Genomic DNA, 20,075 nt, shown 5'->3' on the forward strand with positions numbered 1-20,075 from the left:
TTGGAAAACTCACATGGATATAATAAAGTTTTTAGACTTTAGAACACTAGGGTTATTATTATTAATATTATTTTAAAAGGTGGCTTTATAATTGACCTAGTTTTAAAGCTGTTTAAAAGCAAGGTAGCGGCTCAGGTTTTGAATGGGACAGTAGTAGGGACTGGAATGATTCAGAATTGGAATCTTTACAGAATAGCTTTTTTTGGGGGGGGGGACAGTTCTCCCCCTAATGTGCCATCAGTAAAGCTATGGACTATTTTTTTTAAAAAAAAATTGAGAACTTCAGATATCTTTCTAAATTTTAATACATGAAGTTAGAGAATTGCATGCACTGGGTTTCCAGAAATCATAAGATGTTCAAATCTCATTCTGTTTTTACACTCTTCGTTTATCCCCAGGACAGAGAGACAGGATTTTTAAACGAAGTATGTTGTCTGATAGAGCAATAATTTCAAGATCAAAATTTTCTAGGTAGTTTTGGCTGTGGAAAAATGACCTTGTTAGGGCTACCTATGTGGTTAATTTACTTTTCCTAAGCTCAGACAAGCTTTTATAGCTGTTTTCAGATTATGCCATCTACCACAATTGATGACTGATATCGTTGGACTCCTCTGGCTCACTGTAGATGCCTTTGCAGAATTGTTGAGAAAGATCTTTCACACTACAGTTTAGTTTGTACTTGGAACACTGTTTCTAAATACTATTCAATTGTAATAACACCCGAAAGCTGAAATTGTCTTGAATTTGTGGCTTAGAGGGTGTCTCTTTTTGCACTGACTGCTGCTTGGATCAGCACAAAAGAGGTTTTGGAGACAGATGTAAATTGTCATGGTAATGCTCTGATTTGATGATGGCTTTATTTTTTCAGTTCGATTCTGGGTTTTATTTACTGTGTTTTATAAACATATTGTTTGTGATTTGAAACATTTGTTTAATATCATTGGGCTTGTTTAGTTTATTGCACAGGCCTATAAACAGTAAAAGTTTGACAAGCGTGGGAAGTGAAATGGAAGTGAAAGCTTTCATTCTTGTGGCTGCAGCAGGGCAGGGGGTAGTACATAACTCTGTGTACTCAGATGCATGCTTAACTGGTTTAGTATCACATTCACACCAGGCCATTGTGTTTCTCACACAAACTCTGGAACAACTTGAACAACTTGCCTTTGTGAAATTGCTTTCCGTTGTTGACATTTTCTAAGATAATTATTTGATAATTGATGAACCTTAAGGTTGTGTAGCATGCACACACAAAAACTAGATAAAATATTATCTGAATTTACACACACACACACACACATTAAATCTTTATAGTACCTCTAGCCTCCTATGCTATACGTGTGATATATGGGTACTAAATCTGTTCTTTTTTAAAAATTACTATAGTTAAAAGATTTTGCTGTGAAACAGTAAATAGTACACAGGTAAACTACATTTATATATTCTCTATTGCAGGGTGTGAGATTACCACTAAAACCAAAGCAAAATGAATCAATAATTCAACCTTCAACCAAGCGGCCAAGGTGAGACAGCGTCCATTCACCAACCATTCACATTTTCGTTATCAATTATATAATGCTACCAAAATTAATCATACAAGTGTTAGAGTTTTGCCTCAGACAATCTCTGTCAACCTCAGCCTCAGAGCCAAATGCAGCCTCTCTTGTCTTGCCCCCAGGACTCTCCCTGTGCTACACTCTCATTCCAGGCCACACACCTCACCAACCCTGCTCCCTCCTCATCCTCTTTTGCCTGGTTGGAATTTGTCCTTGAACTGTGATAATGTGTCTTGTGTACCTGGATGTAAGATAGAGAAATGTATAGATGTGTAGAAACCTTTGATCTGGAACTTTGTACTTACTGTACAACAATAAGAGTCACACCTGTTGCTCCATCCAGTTTTGCTTCTGACCCTACCCACCACTGGCATGTGATCCTCAGAAGGTTCCTCACAAGAGAATGTGGCTCTTGGGCTGAAAAAGTTTCTCCAGCCCTGCTCTGCTGGTGATTATCTAGAGAGACTTGTGCCATAGGAACTGGGCAATAGGAAGGAGGACTTTTTGGGGAGTTATGAGAGTGCAAACTAAGTCAAAGTATGCAAGAAAATGTGAACCGTGCAGTAACAATACTATATGTAGCTATTTCAATCCAAAGATTAAGTATTTCACAAACAAAAGATGGTTATACCAGCTGAAACCAAGCAAAAGGGATGAACTTGCATGTATTTACATGCTTCATGGGCCTTGTAAATGAAATTTTTCTTCATTTAAATTTTAATCATGAAAGCAGTTTATCAAAATTGTCTTGTATTTTAAATCCAGAAATATTGTGCTCTATATTAACAGTATTTTATATTTGTAGAATTGAAGACTTGCCAACGCCTATTAAAAAGCTAACACCAGAATTGACACCAGTAGTGCTTTTCACAGGATTTGAGCCTTCACAAGTGCATCAGTACATCAAGGTGACTTCCCTCTTTGTCTTGAGTAACAGAAGAAACATCTTGTAACATTTTTCTCTGTTGAAAGCACTGCAAGATGATATAAAACATCTGTCTGATGCTGTACCTCTGATGTCCCATTCATGCAACTAAGCAGTGCTGCAACAAAACATACATATGTGAAACCACCCCTAGATGTACAATATAGTCTTACAAACTGAAACCTAAAAAGAGCCCTGCTGGATCAGACCAAAGGCTTATCAGGATTGGCAGTGGAGTGCACATGTGTCTGCAGAGACCTTTTTTGATACCCACAGGTATCACCCTCCCCCACGTTGAAAATAGTGTTCTATTGTAGCCTGTCAATAAGTTATGGCTGTGTTTGGTATGGGTGCTTGTGTGGTGCCCACAGCAGTTTTTCTATTTTGCAAATGTGTCACCAAACATTTGGTGATCTCTAGCCTATCTAGTGTGTTCTTTGGTCTAATTTAGCATGAATTTTACATCTTTAGGTTTCTGTTTGCAAGACTATATTGTATATCTAAGAATGGTTTCACATATGTATGTTCGTTGCAGTAACTGGTAATTTGATTGCATGAATGGGCCATTAGAGGTACGGCATCACAGATAGAAGTTTTACAGCATCTTACAGTGCTTTTCAGTGGATCTGGTTCACATGCTTATTGTTGGTCATCACATGTATAGTAATAAAGTTGTGTGTGCTTGTGTGAACTAGTTCAACCTACTTTCATATGTTTGATCTGTTATGATGTGGAGGTTCTCATATTTTGTTTCTTTGTGTCTACACAATTTTCAGAAACTCTACGTTCTTGGGGGTGAAGTAGCAGAATCAGCCCAGAAATGCACTCACCTAATAGCAAGTAAAGTGACACGTACTGTAAAATTCCTTACAGCAATTTCAGTTGTAAAGCATATAGTAACCCCAGAATGGTTAGAAGAGTGTTTCAAGGGCCAGAAGTTTATAGGTAAGTAAGTCTTAGTGTTGCTCAATATAAGGGTTATAGTCTCTCTTTTAAAACAAACAAAAAGAAACATGCACAAATTAGTGACCTTGTGTTGGTAAGCTGGGGAATGTCATAGAAACAATTAAAAAAATGTTAAAAGATAAACTTTTCCTGAGAATGTGTAGGAGTAAGTCAGTGAGTTAATACCCAGTTCTGTTCCTCTTACTTTTAGGTATAGTTTACACAGCAATATTTATGTTTTTACCATATCCTTCCTTAAAATCTCTAGTGCCATTTTTTACAAGTTGCTTCTTTTTCCAAATGCAAAGTGGTTCTAAAAGTACTCCCTCTTTTCTTTATGTCATGCTGCTTTCAAGGACTCCAAGAATTATTATAATTCAGCGATTAATTTTCTTTAATAGCTATTATTACTGAAACTTCGGAGGGGGGGGCAACTGAAAAATATCTAAAATTAAATCCCCAAACTAAAGTAACAGTATCTGTTTTGATAGTCTATAAATTCATTTAAAAAATTCTGTTGACTTTGATTTTCTCAGTAATGGATAATGTTGCCATCTTTTTATTTTAACAATAGTTACAGTTATATTTTCCCCCTATTTTAGAAGAACAAAGCTACATACTCAGGGATGCAGAAGCTGAAGTTCTTTTCTGTTTCAGTTTAGAAGAATCTCTAAAGAGAGCACAGGTGGCACCACTCTTCAAGGTACATCATTTTTTAAAAGATGCTGAATGTGTACAACTTCAGACCAAATGATTAAATGTAATCTCCATCTATGCTAGGAGAGTAAACAATGTGTATTTCAAGCCACTTTTTGGCTTTTATTCTGAAATATATGTAGTTCAGCATAACAAAATGGTGCAAATCTGATTCCATGCAGACATTGTACCAATGATTTTAGCTTACAAAAATATTGTGGTTTAGAGCCACATGCTTTCATTAGCTTCACTTATAGCAACCTATGGAAGCTGAGTGATAGCTAGAACTTCCAACCATAGTTTGCAAACCCACTTCAAATCATGACTTCTGAATATGGTTTGCCAACTGATCACAAACTGGTCTATCAATTCAGAAGTCACCAAACCATTTGTCAAGTTGACTGAATTGACCCATTGTTTTTGGTAAGTACTTGGCCTGTAAGTGATTTATAAGTGCTTAAGAAGAGCCTTGCTGGATCAGACCAAAGGCCCATCTAGTCCATCCTGTTCTCACAGTGGCCAGCCAGACGTTTCTGGGAAACCTACAAGAAGGACCTGTGTGCAACAGCACTCCCCCATTTGTGATTTGTATTTGGTTGCTTATCCTCCATGAATTTGTCTAAACCGTCTATAAAGCCATCTAAGATGGTGGCCATTGCAACATCTTGTAAGAAAGAATTCCATATGTGTTGTATGAAGACTCCTTTTTGGTGGAGGGAAGAGAAAATTCTTTAGGAATGTGTGCAATTAAAATTCAAGATGGTTAATTGCAGAAAAACCATGCATTTGTTTCTGTATGGTAGCTTGTCGGCTGCTGGGCTTAAATACTGAATCTTGGCTAGTTCTTTGTTTAAGGTTTATGAAGGATAATTATGTGTTCAGAGCAGAGGAAAATTAGGTTTACTAGAAAAGTGCTATAGGCCATAGTGAGCCTTTTCCATGTTCAACAGATGTAAAATTACGATTTCATTTTAACTTGTGCAGCACTGTTCAGGAGCTGACCCAGCGTTTGTAAAAGTAAATTTTAAGCTTTATATAATTACAAAACTCCCAACATGTATGGTCTACACCACCACCCTTTGTTATGCTTACAACTTCAGTTAGTTCCTCATCGTCCAATAACAACTTTTTTATTATTTGGGGCTTTGGTTGGGGAGGAAAAGGGAGTTTGCCGCTGTCTTGTTTCCTTGTCTTTCTAAAGTTCCTAGGGGCAGTGTTCCCTTCGAATACCTATGGGTGGTGTTCATTGATAGTCCTACTAGATCCATTGCAGTTAATAGATTTCAGGTCCCTAATGTCAAGCCTTTCCCCTCCATGCGATTCTTTCCGATCTGGTTTGGACTCTTTTCAGTCAACTGTCTGCTGTAACCTATTTCTTTAATTGCAGCAAAAAGTAAGGTTTTATTTTCTGTCCTTTTGGAACTTTTATCAGCCTTTGATACCGTCAATTATCTCTTTTCTTCTTAGTTCTTTCAAACGTAATTCTCCAAAAACTGGATTTTTGGTTTTTCTCCTGCTTCTCAGTCCTTTTCAACATCACTATTTTCGGTCTTCAGTTATTGTTTGTTCTTCTCCTCAAGTTCAGGATCTTGACAGTGTCGTGTTTCATAAATGTTTTGATTTTAGGGAAAGTACTTCTATATTACACCTGGAATTTGCCCTAGCCTTTCTACCATAAAATCTATTGTGGAATGTGCAGGAGGAAAGGTATTGACTAAACAGCCTTCCTTCCGAAAACTCATGGAACACAAGCAAAACAAGGTGAGTGTGATTTTGATTGATTTTCTAATGTGTTTCGGTTTAGAAAGTGCATCTGTTACATCTGATTCAATTTCATTTTTAATATAGAGCTTATCAGAGATTATCCTGATTTCTTGCGAAAATGATCTTCACTTATGTCGGGAATACTTTGCCAGAGGCATAGGTATGTGTGCTTTATCCTCATAAGTTACTTCTGTTTAACAGTGCAAGATGGCACTTACAATAGTTTTAAGTTAGGAAATTCAGGTAAAGAGATGTAGCCTATTCTAGTGGTTTGGATATAGTTGGAGTGTATATTAAATTCTGGGGGCAAGAGCTTGTAGAAGGTTTTGAACGTATAGTGGGCTTTTGCATACTATTAGAAAACACCTTTTTCTAGGGGTATGCATTGGATTCAGACAAATACCAGGATAATGTGGGTGCCTCAAAGGAATTTGGGGTTTGTTGGAGACAAAGCAGCATGATCAAAATGGGTCCCCTTGAATGTTTCATGCTGCCTCGGCAATCCAGTCATTAAAAATACGCTGCAGGCATCTGCCAAAGTAATGTCTCTAAGCTTCCAACAGTGCCAGGGTGGGGTGATTGGGATCTATAGAGTAGACTCTATCCTCTCTGGAGGGCCTTGTATGCCTGCAAATTTTAACCAGTTGTGTCAAAAGGAAAAAGTTTCAAGTTGTTTTTTAAATTTCCCAGTAGTGAAGGGGAAGGGGTACCAAGCAGACTTGGCTGGCCTACAAAGAGCTTTGAATCAAGACAGACTGTTTTGTGAAGTGCCAAATCAGAATTCAAACCAGATCTTGTGGTTAGTGTACATCCCCACTTTTTACCACAACCAGGTCCTTTTCTCCTGGTGCTTTGATGTTCAGTGCTATGGAATTTGGAGTAATATTGTTGCTTGTTGCCTTCTATCTTCATCTTGTTAATTTTTTAATGAAAAGGCTTGCAGTATTTCCACATTTTTAATTTGAAAAGGTCATGTGTGTCTGTGTGTATATGTATTTTGAAGTGACAGAAATCTAATGAGTGTTGACATTTACTGGTAATTTTTATGATTTTAAGAGAGACAGAGGAAAATGTCAGGAAATTCTGAAATTGTATACTACTGTCAAAGCCAGTTGGATACTTTCTGTCACTTACCTATCCATAGATACAGATGCCAAATGTTGGCATTATAGGACTCTTTTTTAATTTTTTTCTGTTGGCCCTTAAAATACTGGCTACCATAAGATTTGCCTTGTATCCGTAATATTTGGAAGCTTCCCAATCTGGTTTAGATCCATGTTGATTTGTTATTTGTGTCCAAATCTGTACTCTTAAATCTAAAACTGTGTTTTGTCGCTGTTAATTATGAGTAATCTAAAACATAAAAAAAAATGTACTGCCTTCAAGTCAATTCCGACTTATGGTGACCCTATGAATAGGGTTTCATGGTAAGCGGTATTCAGAGGGGGTTTACCATTGCCTTTCTCTGAGGCTGAGAGGCAGTGACTGGCCCAAGGTCACCGAGTGAGCTTCATGGCTGTGTGGGGATTCGAACCCTGGCCTCCCAGGTCATAGTCCAACATCTTAACCACTACACCACACTGGCTCTCTCTAAAACATAGCCATAACTTTTTTTCTTTTTCACATAGATAGATGAACTTTGCAGAGCTTGGAAAAGTTACTTTTTTTGAACTACAACTCCCATCAGCCCAATCCAGTGGCCATGCTGGCTGGGGCTGATGGGAGTTGTAGTTCAAAAAAGTAACTTCCAAGCTCTGGAACTTTGCTGGCAAAGTGGCTACACCAGAGTAGATTAAGTCTTCAGGATTTTAATACAGGGAACCTTCTAAGTTTATTTAAGAAAAAGAAAAGTATCTTAATTCCAAGCATGGCCACCCCTTTTGGAGAGATAAAGCCTGCTAAATGTCAGAAAGACAAGTGCAGCTGTTCTCTAGAAAGGGCAGACTTTACTGTTTGGGGTGGGGAATGGAAATAACGTTCTCTCTCCCCTAGGCTTCTTTTTTTGAGGGGATGCAGTAAGTTTGAGAACTAGGAATATGAGGGAAGTGCCCCTGGGTAAGAAACCTGCCAGAATTTAGGCAAATAGGTCCAGGGGCTATTGTGCTAGGAGAGTCTCCCTTATTATTATGGACGGGGTTACACTCCCCCTAAAGGACCGGGTTCGTAGTCTGGGAGTCTTTTTAGACTCTTCCCTCTCACTTGAGGCTCAAGTAGCCTCGGTGGTTAGGAATGCGTTTTACCAACTTCGGTTGGTAGCCCAGCTACGTCCCTATTTGAGTAAAGAGGACCTTACATCAGTGGTACATGCTCTGGTAACCTCACGTTTGGATTACTGTAATGCGCTTTACGTAGGGCTACCTTTGAAGACAGTTCGGAAGCTACAACTAGTGCAAAATGCGGCGGCCAGATTGCTGACAAGGACCAAGCGGTCCGAGCATATAACACCTGTTCTGGCCAGCTTGCACTGGTTGCCAATATGTTTCCGGGCTAGATTCAAAGTGTTGGTATTAACCTATAAAGCCTTATACGGTGCGGGACCACGATACCTTGCGGAACGCCTCTTCCGATATGAACCGGCCCGTGCACTACGTTCTGCTACGAAGGCCCTCCTCCGGGTTCCAACTCACAGGGAGGCCCGGAGGGTGATGACAAGATCTAGGGCCTTCTCAGTGGTGGCCCCCGAACTATGGAACAGTCTCCCTGAGGAAGTACGCCTGGCGCCGACTCTGCTCTCCTTCCGGCGCCAGGTCAAAACCTTCCTATTCTCTGAAGCATTTTAAATTACACTGATTTAATTTTAAAAATGTTTATTGTGTTGGATTGTTGCTTGTATTTTAGTATTGTTTTGTTATTTATTGTATTTTTATGCTGTTTTATGTTCACCGCCCAGAGAGCTATTGCTAGTCGGGCGGTATATAAATTTAATAAATAAATAAAATAAATAAAAATAAATTATGAAAAACTGGAAAAGTCCCTTGTTTCTTGGTACCTCCCCCTTCCTGGAACTACTCTCCCATGAAGGAAAAAAGAATGCTATTGAAATGGCCTCAAACCATCTTTCTTTCACAAACGCAGGATTGAGGGTTCTTGTGTACTCCCCTAGTCCATATCTATACAGACAACTTACATGAGAAGCATGGTGGTTATGTGAGCTTCCATGGTGTTTGTCAGCAGTTAGGTCTGTCTAGGCAAACTACACCAAGTAACATATTAAGGTCTAGATGCAGGGGTGGCGCATCTTTGGCACTCCAGATGTTGCTGAACTACAACTTCCATCATCCCTGCCCATAGGCCATGCTTGCTGGGGATGATGGGAATTGTAGTTAAGCAACATCTGGAGTGCCAAAGGATCACCACCCTTGGAGGGATATCTCAGTTAAAATAATGGGAATTCAACAATGGAACATCTTTATAAATCATATTTATTTATTCTTTATACATTCATTACATACATACAAGTACACGTGTATCTGGCTTCAGCCAGTAAAGCAGAATCATATAGGTCAGGGTCAAAGTCCTGACTGGTTATAAGCATTCATAATGCTTACAGTGGCCTTAGCCAGTAGCTCTTTCTTATATATTATATATCAGTATTGTGTATCAGTATACAGTTAACATAAAAGTATAAGGTTCTATTTCTTGATACATTATACAAGTTACGTTGCAAACAAGTTGTATTTTTATTTCCCTGAACTTATTTCAATACATTTTAATCTCTTATCTGAAAAGAAATGGGATAATCTCACCCTTAGGCACAGCAGACCTCTTGTTCTTGACTGCAGCATGGCAGTACGTTGGATCAGTCTGTAAGACCGATACTGGATACAGGAACTTCTCTCCCTTTTATAAGAATTCTTATCTCCTTACCATCTGCCTTCTCCCATTCTGCCTCCTGCCAGAGAAAGTGAACTCCTTGTCATGCCACCTGCCAGGGACAGCAAATGGGACTTCATCATAGTAACCAGTTACTTTTACCAGAAATAGTTTCCTCCTTATGCAGCTGGAAGCTGCGTCCCATTATCAGTATATTGGCTGACTGCCTGGAACTAGACAAAGGAGGGGGGAACAAAAATGTTTCTCTTTTTACCTTTTAACAAGCTATAAGAAAGTCTGCATATCTGGACATATAACATCTTATACATTAGCTTAAAACATACATTGTAAAGGCTCTTAGATGGGAAATGCATACATTAAACATTGGGCCAGCCCACAACACTGTGATTTTTAATTGTTAGAAAAAAGAATGATTGGGAAAGAAGCAGGCCTAACTTTGCCACTTATGTCCTGCTCTTACAGCCACAATTCAGAGGAAAATGATGACTGATGTAAAGAACAACTCTGTTTATTTATTTCAACATCCCTCCCCCGATTGAAGTGCACTCGGAAATAACCACTGTGATTACAAGCTATATCTGTCAAAATGAAAGGTAGCTCCTCCCCTCTTAAGCTCCCCACTCAACTCGGTTTCACTTCTCAGAAAGGAAAGGGTGTGAGGGGATGGCTGCGTGTTTAACTTTATGGAAAAACTAAGTTAACAGAGTTACTTGGAAGGTTAGGGGCTAGGCACATCTTGTTGAGGGTGCGATCCGACTCAGTAACTTGAAAAAACAACAACCTGCATCATTGTGATTTCCTTGTTGTTCAAGGTACATGTAGAACCAAGTATATTTATCTTTCTATTTCAGAGGTCTGCTGCATCTAAGGGTGAGATTCCCGTTTCTTTTCAGATAAGAGATAGAACCAAGTACTGTATATATATATTAAGTATACTCCCAAGTATATTTATCACTTTACATTGAAGATGTTAAACTTGGCACAAGCCCAGCTTATAAGTGGCCACTTCCATGCCTTGCCCAGTTCACCAGCTGCAAATCTGCATCTCAATTTGATACAGCTTGCACAGGTCTGTAATTGAGACTCAGCTGTCAAGTATCTGCCCCTTACATCAGAATATCAGCCTATGTGAATGTTTTAAGGACACACATTCCCACTTTCATAGTTGTCTTGAATAAGTGCCTCATCAGTTTTTTCTTACTTTGATCTGGCAACTCCTAGATCCAAGACCTCTCAAAGCATTTTAAATATAAGGTTAAACTCATGAGCTGCAGGCTCATTGAAATCAGTAGTTGTAATGAATTTACCATGGATGTATTGATTGTTGTGTGTTTTTCTTCTATATTTGCAGATGTCCACAATGCAGAGTTTGTTTTGACTGGCGTTCTTACCCAGACACTGGATTATGAATCATATCCTTCATATGTTCTCTGAAATACTATAATGATTTCTATAAGCATTCCAACCCCCCCCCTTAAATTGATTTTGTTCTCAGCAGCTGACAAAATTCACAGAATTGGTTGGCGATATACAATATAAGGCATGTGTTTCTATCTAACTTGTGAATGTAGAGAATTGGAAGGTAGATAAGCTAGTATCACCTATTACTACTGCATGTTTGAATCCCTCTCTTTGCTCTCACAGGCTCATTGAAATACATATACAAGTTTTCACCTATGTTTTTAGCTGTTGAATTGTTTACTGGGATTCCTTGAAATTCTGGTCATATCTTTTTATCTTTTGTTGTGGCAGTCCCTTTAGAAGTGTCTTAATAATTTATTCTACATGTTGGATCTCAATTTTTTAATTAGAATTGATATTTGAACTGAAAGTTAAGTCCTTTTTCTTTATAATAATAACCCCCAGAAACAAAATTTTGAAACACATATTCTAATGAAAATAAAGCCTGGAAAACACAGATATAGTGTGTCCTGGCATTCAGTGCATATAGCATGTTTGTCTTGTTAGAGAGTTATAAAACCATTTTAATACGTTAATCTAAGAAATAAGTGTTTCTCACCTTGTGCTATAATTTCTTGTTTAAGGAAGCTGATTATTACAATCTATACACATTTCAACATAGCTTTTTCCTTAACAAAGTCTACATATAAATTCACTTGACTGGAAGTAAAATGCCTTATTGCTTTAAAATCCCTGAAGCCTTCCTTCAAGCTTTTTCAGCCTATGGATGAATTGGCACTTCTGGAGTTCTTGTTTTCTACTTGTTTTGCTGAAGGCTAATAAGCAGTTCAAGGCAGGAGAGCAAGCATTAACTGCATATGTTTAAGATGTGCAACCTTTTATTATTAAGACATAATTAACTATGTTCTTTGTATTATAGTAGAGAGAGCTTACTTTTTATATCACAAATTAGTTTTCCTGATTTTTTTAAAGAGTTACAGTTGGTGGTACTTAACCAAATCAAATTTGGAATTTAAAGAGAAAGGGCTTGTGGTGTGTAAATTATGGAAGTAAATATTTTGTACTTTATTTTATTACACTCTGTTTCTTTTATATTAATGCTAAGCTGGTTTTTAAATAAACATACTTTTAAATGATTTTTCTTTTAAAATGCAATAGTGGTTCTTTTCCTTTTTAATATTGTGCAATTATGGCACTCTTCGGTAAGAGTAAATTACTCTAATCATTCTTCCAAATGCTGTAAGATAATCTTCCATTTATTTTACAAGGTGTGTTTTAATATTAAAAACCAAGTATTTTAAGCAGAATGTATTGTTAATGTTATGTGTATTTCTACTGAAGTTAGCTTGAACTGATTCATATCTGCTGTGATCATTCTTCTTGTAATTTTTTATAAAATAAATATGCAAAAGAATTCACAGATGTAATCATTTCATTCGAGGTGAATTTCTCTTGCAAAATGCTATTATATGTAATGAACCTAATTATAAATGGATTATACATTATTTTAAAAAGTAATCTCAAAACTATACTGTTTTAGCAAGCACAATGTTAGGTAACATGCAGCTAGCTGGCTAATATGGCTACCGCAATTCTTTTGTGCAACCATCAAAAACTTGTTAAAATCCTATTTTTTGCTTCCTTTTTTCCTCTTAAAATACCTTTAAATTTTGCAACTTATGTAAGTCACAAGGCAAATCTAATTTGATTCTCTCCATTGATTATCTTTAAATCTGACAGTAAATCTCTGTTCAGTGGTTTTGGAGGTTTCAATCTGGGCTTGGCAGTACTACAGAGTTATTTAATTTATATAAGGTGAAATAAGTTAGCATTTTTCTTACTTAGCAGTATGCCATGGTTTCTGAAAATGAAGGGCCATATATGGCAAGAAATACATGATTCACATGGGGAGCCTGCAGGTTTTAATGGTTAAACATGGCATGTATGACATTGAGCACTACTTACTGATCGTTTGCCGTTTTGAATACACTGCATAAATTGTTACAGATGAAGTTTGTTAAACTTTTTCGTACTGAAATTGTATTTGTTTTTGAGATACAGAAAATACATACTTCAGCCAATTTGATCCTAAAGAAGCATCTTCATTGATGGACCTTGGCAACTAGAGCAATGTATATTTTTAACAAGTCATTGGCTCTATAACTCTTGAAGGTATTTCTTCTTGTGTGCTCACACTGGAAAATGGCACAGCCACAACACAAAGAATAGCAGTTTCATCATCAAAGCACTGTTAATGGTATACAATTTATATTAATTTAAAGGGAAAGCATGTGGAAATAGCTGGAGTCCTTAAATTCAACATGCTTTTCATGTGGTTTTCAGTGAAAGTTGCATCTTCCTGAACTGGAGCATCTCTGTGTTATATTTCTTGCCTGTAAAACATTTCCACATTTGTGTTCTGTATAATTGTTACATTGAATATTTTATGTATGTTCATTCTTATAAAAGAGTTTGAATGCAGCATATAACCATGTCATTTTTTGGATTCAAAAAGTATGAGAACACATTCAGTGCTAAACATCTAGTAGAAACCAACCCTTCCTGCTCCATTGAAGAACTAGTAAAATGATAATCTGATAGGTAGAATGCATCTAGAACTTGGATCTATAAACTGCAGGGATGGGGTTGGGGAACAAGGAAATACAATGTCCACCTGTGAACTCTGCACTACACAATTCCTCACAATAGTAAATAGCAGCTATTTACCTGTATGAGAGAAACACAGGGGAACCCTTGGAAACACCACTGAGGTACTGATTACGTTTCTAGGGTAAGTCCTCCTTGTGTATCTCCCAATGCACAATGCTATTATAAAATTCAGTAAGCCATTGAGAATTTAAGAGCCCTAATCTGGCCCACCTTCTGTTGACATGGCTGCCTTGGTCATGCTACAGTATGGGGAAATTTTAAAAAATTATAAGACAGAAAAAGCAAAATATTAACTTTTGTGGAGCTTCTAGTCAGTACTATTAGCAAGTATTATTCAATTCTTAAGTTACCAGTGCAGCATTCCATGTAGGAAGTAGCAACTATGCTGCAAAGGTAACACTTGAAACAGACCATGTTCAACAAACTTGATTATTTCCCATGCCAGCCCCTTCAGCACCATGTGAGCAACCTGTACAATATAGTTCCCTGTTTCAAATTTTAGCGGCCCTACACACACACACACACACAGTTCATCTGTCTGAGCAACTTTTCATGCTTCTGGTTGCATGGGAAGCTTGTTTCTCCTACTCCCAAGATAAATTATGCAAGTGAGACTTGCAGCATTGAGTGCTGCTGTTCAGGGTTCCACCCACCCATTCCATTCCTCCGCAGCACTCTTCAGTGAGTGCAGAATTCTGACTATGCTCAGTCCTCATTAAGCTACATAGAGATCCCCCCCTCCTGAAAGATTAGTTGGTACTCTTGAAACCTTGGTTTTTTCAAGTCTCTTCAGAACTCCCATGAAAGGCTACTTTAACTCTTAAGATCTGCTAGAAGCAAAACTAAAGAACCTTTACTCTTGCAATTGGAAAAATATTAATACATCAATATCTACTTAATTTGGTCATTTAATTGGGATTCAATTTTTCTCATTAACAACCTGTAAAAGCACGACCAGACTTTGAATCAAATGAGTTTATTGGTGTGCAATGTGTTTTATTTAAGATCTATCTTCATATATAATATGAATTTCAAAGAAACTAAGGCAACAATGCAGTATAATACGGCTTTGGAGAGCGCATTCTCTGGCAGCCCAAAAGTTCTGGAATTCCCTCCCCACAGAGGTGTATTTGTCATCTTCATTATGTCATTTCCATTGTATACTGAAGACACTCTGGCATTTGACACCTCTAGATACATATTTTTAGGACCCACTCTATTCTTGTGACTAATTTGTTTTGAACTTTTTAATATTGTATTCTTAAATTCCTGTAACTCACTGTGGGACCTTGTGGTTAAGTACAGGTAAGAAATCAAATTAATAATGTTGATAAAAGTGTTTCCTTTAATCTTGCCAACCAAGATCACACACAGTTGTCAATGAAATTCAAGTTCTAAACAGCCAGCAGAAAAGTATCACAGAGTTGTAATTTTTCATTAGTTTTGGTCCATCACACCTACTCTACTGTGTGCTGAAGTTTGCTGCAGCTAATGATTCTGTAGGCTAGCAAGGTCCAGACTAACACAAATAGTCTAATCTGCAGGTTACCAGTGCAACATGTACATGGGGTGCCTTTTGAAGACTTACAAACTGCAGTTTCTGCAAAATACAACCCTGAAGTTGCCTGCTGGGACCAGTAATTGGGAATATACATCTCACCGGTTTGCAACAGCTTCACTGGTTTCTCCTGTGCATGGAAAGATATCAGGTGGGTAACTAGCTCCACCTAGTGGTTGAAGGCAAAAGAGTACTGCTGACGTTTTACTGTAGGTCCGTTCCTAGTCTGCGCCTGCTCCGTCCGCAGTTTTTTTTCCCCTCTTTTGCCTTCACCGAATCTGGTTGATTCCTCTCTGTCTCCGTCGGTTCAGGCTTGTATTGTTTGTTTTTTAAGTCTTACCTGTTGGTTTCTGCTGTTTCTTGCCCTCAGTATATGTTTTGTCTTCCCCTGCTGTTTAAAGTTTAAAGTTTAAAAACAAAAAAACAAAAAAGCTCCTTGTGTCTTTCCTCCGTTTTTTTCTCGGTGGTGAGGAGCATTCAGCCCCTCCCCATGGCTTCTGGGACCGTTGGCCTCTTCAGGCTCCCTCCCCAGCCGAATTTGCTACCGTTCCTCCTAGTCAGCAACTCATAGCATCGGCAGCATTAGCCTAAGAGGCGAATTTCACCGGAGCTCGGAACTCAGGCCCACGCCTCGGATTTTCGCGCTCCCTTTCAAGCGGCTTCGTTTTCCCTGCTTCATAGCGGGGAGGGGCAGACGCACAGATGCCATAGCAGGTCGGCGGCAACAGCTTCTAATCTTTCTGCTTTACCTAGCCGCTTATTAGACAGTGTTGTCAATCATTACCAGCGGGAGCCTTCCATTCATATTTTCATTAACCCCGTAAGTCCCGCAGTGTGTGCCCGCTATGGGGAAAGCCACACACAAAACAAAGCACCTCTCAAAGGGGTCGAAAGTGCTTCCCCGCAAGCCAGCGACAGGCGCAGTGCCAGAACTCAGTTCCATCCTGGGATCAGAGCAGGCTCATTCTTCGGGGGATCATTCTGAAACAGTGGTGGCCCGCCCCTCTACCGTCAGGCACGAGGTGGCTGAGGCTCAGGTTTTGGCGGGCAGGGTGGCTGCAGAAGGCAGGATTCCTGTTCCACATAAGGGAACCTGTAGAGAAGGTCAAGATTCCTACCACCACTCAAGGGACCAGAGGGACCTGGAACCCCTGTCTGATGGGGAAGGTGGCCAGTCTCACCCTTCCTTAGACGCTATTTTTTCTAACAACTTCTCCCCCGAGGCCTTCACAGGGTTTTTGGAGGAGCCAATCCCTGTCCAACAAATTCATGATGCTGGTGGGCACAGGCTTTATCCATCTCACTCTCAAGCTCGCCCTATTCAGCTGCAGCTTTCAGCACATTCAATTCAGCAATTAAAAGAACAGCTTAAGGATGCCCTTTTAATGGATCTGACTAGAGATTTGTCTTCTCAAACTGCATCAGGCTCACAACCCTCAAGGCACCCGAGGGCGAACACACGCCCTTCCCCGGGCCGCACATCCCCAGACCCCTATGCTGCATCGCAGGGCAGACACCTTCAGCTCCCAGAACAGGAGCTTATAGACACAGAAAATGACTTGATTGTGTTGGATGAAGAGGAATGGAGTGGGGAATCAGAATCTGAGGAGATTTTATCTACTAGAATATTTCAAGAGGCTCATTTCCTTCCTCTGCTATGCAAAGCGATGGAGGCTCTTACCCTCACCTCTACAGAGGATCCTCCTACTCCACCCTCCTTGAGAGTCTCAGCAGTATGTCCAGATCCAAAGCCTAGGTCTAGAGTATTGAAGCTTCCTTCTCTTCTCCCCAAGGTGCTCAAATCAGAATTTGACATTCCCTTGCAATTCAAAAACTCAGTTTCGGTAGCCAACAAATATTATACACTGGAACAACCGATCATGGATCAGTTGAAAGTCCCGCTCATAGACGCGCCTATAGTCAATCTATTGAACTCATCATTGAATCCTAAAGACTCAAGACGCTCACCTTAAGGATCCTACTGAGCGCAAGATGGACCAGGGACTTAGAAGAGTGCACGAGGCTAGTGCGCTTTCAATCAGGGCAGCAGCAGCCTCTTCTGTGTTTGCTCGAGCCTCCCTACTGTGGTTGGAAGACCTGCTAGATGGCCCACAGCAGGATGCAGCCCGGATACGCAAATCTCTGCTGAAGGTCTCTCGGGCAGTTACCTTCATGGTAGATGCGTCAATGGACGCCATGCAGTTTGCAGCTAGGTCTCTCACTGCAGGGATCTTCACGCGAAGGACCCTTTGGCTTCGACATTGGGATGCAGACCCTGCAGCTCGTTCGAATCTTGCCTCGGAACCCTACGTGGGTGGCAAATTATTTGGGGACACTGCCCTCGCCAACATATTAGCAACCAAGGAAAAGAAAAAGTCCATGCCATCCACCAGAAAAAGGGAGGATGGAAGGACCTTTCGCCGCTTATTCCATCCATATCACTTGTCGCAGTCCTTTCGGGGCTCACGTCCCTTTGGAAGACAGAAGGACGCCCCCTCCAGCCGTCCCTTCTGGAACAGACAGCGCAACCAACTTAAGTCCCAGCAACACCTCCCAGGTCGATCCGGCCTTGCATCCCAGGCACGTGGAAACAGAAATCAGTTCTGACGCCTCCACCTCGCCGGTGGGAGCCCGTCTCCAACGATTTGCTCACCGATGGGAGGACCTATCCTCCGATCGCTGGGTCCTCCGCACTCTTCGATACGGCCTTCGCCTGGAGTTTTCCTCCACCCCCCCGGCGAGATTCCTTCCATCCCCTCTGTCAGCAAATCCACACAAAAGGGGCAAAGTTTTGAGATCAGTTTCCCATCTCCTACGCATGGCAGCTATCGAGGCAGTACCTCCAGGGGAGAGGTTCCTGGGAAACTACTCTCTGTTCTTCACCGTCGACAAAAAAGACAGTTCATCCAGGCCAGTATTAGACCTCAAGACTCTAAATTGCTTCATAAAATACCGCAAATTTTGGATGGAGACCTTACTTTCCATCAAAGAAGCGCTGAGGCTAGGGGACTTCCTCTCATCTATCGACCTGAAGGAAGCCTACCTGCACATTCCAATTTTTCCCCCTCACAGAAGGTATCTTCGCTTCGCGGTGGGACAAGACCATTATCAGTTCAGGGCCATGCCCTTTGGCCTGTCGTCCGCTCCCAGGACATTCACCAAGATTGTGGTTACCCTGGTGGCACACCTCAGGACACAGGGGATTCATATTTTTCCTTATCTGGACGATTTTCTGATCCGCTCACCATCGTTACACAAGGCATGGGAGGACCTCCATGTCACCCTGACCTGTCTAAAGGATCACGGTTTCCTGATCAACGAAGCCAAGAGTCATCTCTTTCCGTCCAGACGCATCACACATTTGGGAGCGACTATAGACTCTCAAAATGGCCTCATTACGCTATCTTCAGACAGGATCAGCAAGATCCGCAAAGTGGTGTTGCATGTCCTATCCTCCACCTCTACAGACCTGATGGAGTTGGCAGCACTTCTCGGTTTGATGGTATCCACGTTCCAAACGACGCCATGGGCACGTCATCATTCCCGCACTCTTCAGTGGGCGCTGCTGCCATTCCAGAACGACATAGCGTCCAGGCGCCACCGCATGGTCGCTCTGTCACCACAGATTCGTCAGTCGCTGTTCTGGTGGACCCAAGAGCTCAACCTGATGCGAGGCGTCCCTTTCCAGGATCCACTCCACACCCTGATAACGTCCGATGCCAGCTTATCCGGATGGGGAGCCATCTGCGACGGGCAGATGATTCAAGGCATGTGGTCGGCTCAGGAATCCGCACTGCCGATCAACCTACTCGAACTACGCGCAGTTCGTCTGGCCCTCAGGCACTTTGCGAACACCAGACGGTTAGGGGCAGTGCTTGTCAGAACAGACAACGTGTCGGCCAAATCGTATTTAAACCGTCAGGGAGGCACACGCTCCCTCATTCTTCAGAAGGAGGCCTTTCTCCTCTTCCAGTGGGCGGAGCCCAATATCATATCGATAGCGGCAGAATACCTCAAGGGGGAGGACAACAGCCAAGCGGACTGGCTCAGTCGGGAGAAGCTGATTCAAGGAGAATGGAGACTTCACCCACAGTCCTTTCGTCAAATAGTGGAACGTTTTGGCCACATTCAAGTAGACCTCTTTGCCACCAGTGCCAACCAGCAGGTGCAGAGGTTCTTAAGAACATAAAGAACATAAGAAGAGCCTGCTGGATCAGGCCAGTGGCCCATCTAGTCCAGCATCCTGTTCTCACAGTGGCCAACCAGGTGCCTGGGGGAAGCCCGCAAGCAGGACCCGAGTGCAAGAACACTCTCCCCTCCTGAGGCTTCCAGCAACTGGTTTTCAGAAGCATGCTGCCTCTGACTAGGGTGGCAGAGCACAGCCATCATGGCTAGTACCCATTGATAGCCCTGTCCTCCATGAATTTGTCTAATCTTCTTTTAAAGCCATCTAAGCTGGTGGCCATTACTGCATCTTGTGGGAGCAAATTCCATAGTTTAACTATGCGCTGAGTAAAGAAGTACTTCCTTTTGTCTGTCCTGAATCTTCCAACATTCAGCTTCTTTGAATGTCCACGAGTTCTAGTATTATGAGAGAGGGAGAAGAACTTTTCTCTATCCACTTTCTCAATGCCATGCATAATTTTATGCACTTCTATCATGTCTCCTCTGACCCGCCTTTTCTCTAAACTAAAAAGCCCCAAATGCT

The 20,075-nt window shown here is 40.8% G+C and overlaps 1 protein-coding gene across 3 annotated transcripts in view; it reads left to right on the plus strand.

Annotated features, from left to right (window-relative positions):
• The window catches only part of PAXIP1 (PAX interacting protein 1), a 32,466-nt gene extending 20,495 nt beyond the window's left edge, over positions 1–11,971 (plus strand). For 2 of the 3 annotated variants that reach the window (XM_061586200.1, XM_061586198.1), the window contains exons 14-21: positions 1,453–1,520; positions 2,359–2,461; positions 3,255–3,423; positions 4,026–4,126; positions 5,746–5,880; positions 5,968–6,043; positions 11,069–11,128; positions 11,822–11,971. In XM_061586200.1, the coding sequence (XP_061442184.1) occupies positions 1,453–1,520; positions 2,359–2,461; positions 3,255–3,423; positions 4,026–4,126; positions 5,746–5,880; positions 5,968–6,043; positions 11,069–11,128; positions 11,822–11,838 (729 nt within the window). In that variant the 3' untranslated portion in view covers positions 11,839–11,971. Of the gene's footprint in view, positions 1–1,452; positions 1,521–2,358; positions 2,462–3,254; positions 3,424–4,025; positions 4,127–5,745; positions 5,881–5,967; positions 6,044–11,068; positions 11,129–11,821 lie in introns of those variants that run through there. The other variant, XM_061586199.1, reaches the window with a different exon arrangement.
• The last annotated feature ends 8,104 nt before the right edge of the window (positions 11,972–20,075 follow it).

This window comes from Rhineura floridana, chromosome 10 (assembly GCF_030035675.1).
Source record: "Rhineura floridana isolate rRhiFlo1 chromosome 10, rRhiFlo1.hap2, whole genome shotgun sequence".
Classification (NCBI taxonomy): Eukaryota; Metazoa; Chordata; class Lepidosauria; order Squamata; family Rhineuridae; genus Rhineura; species Rhineura floridana.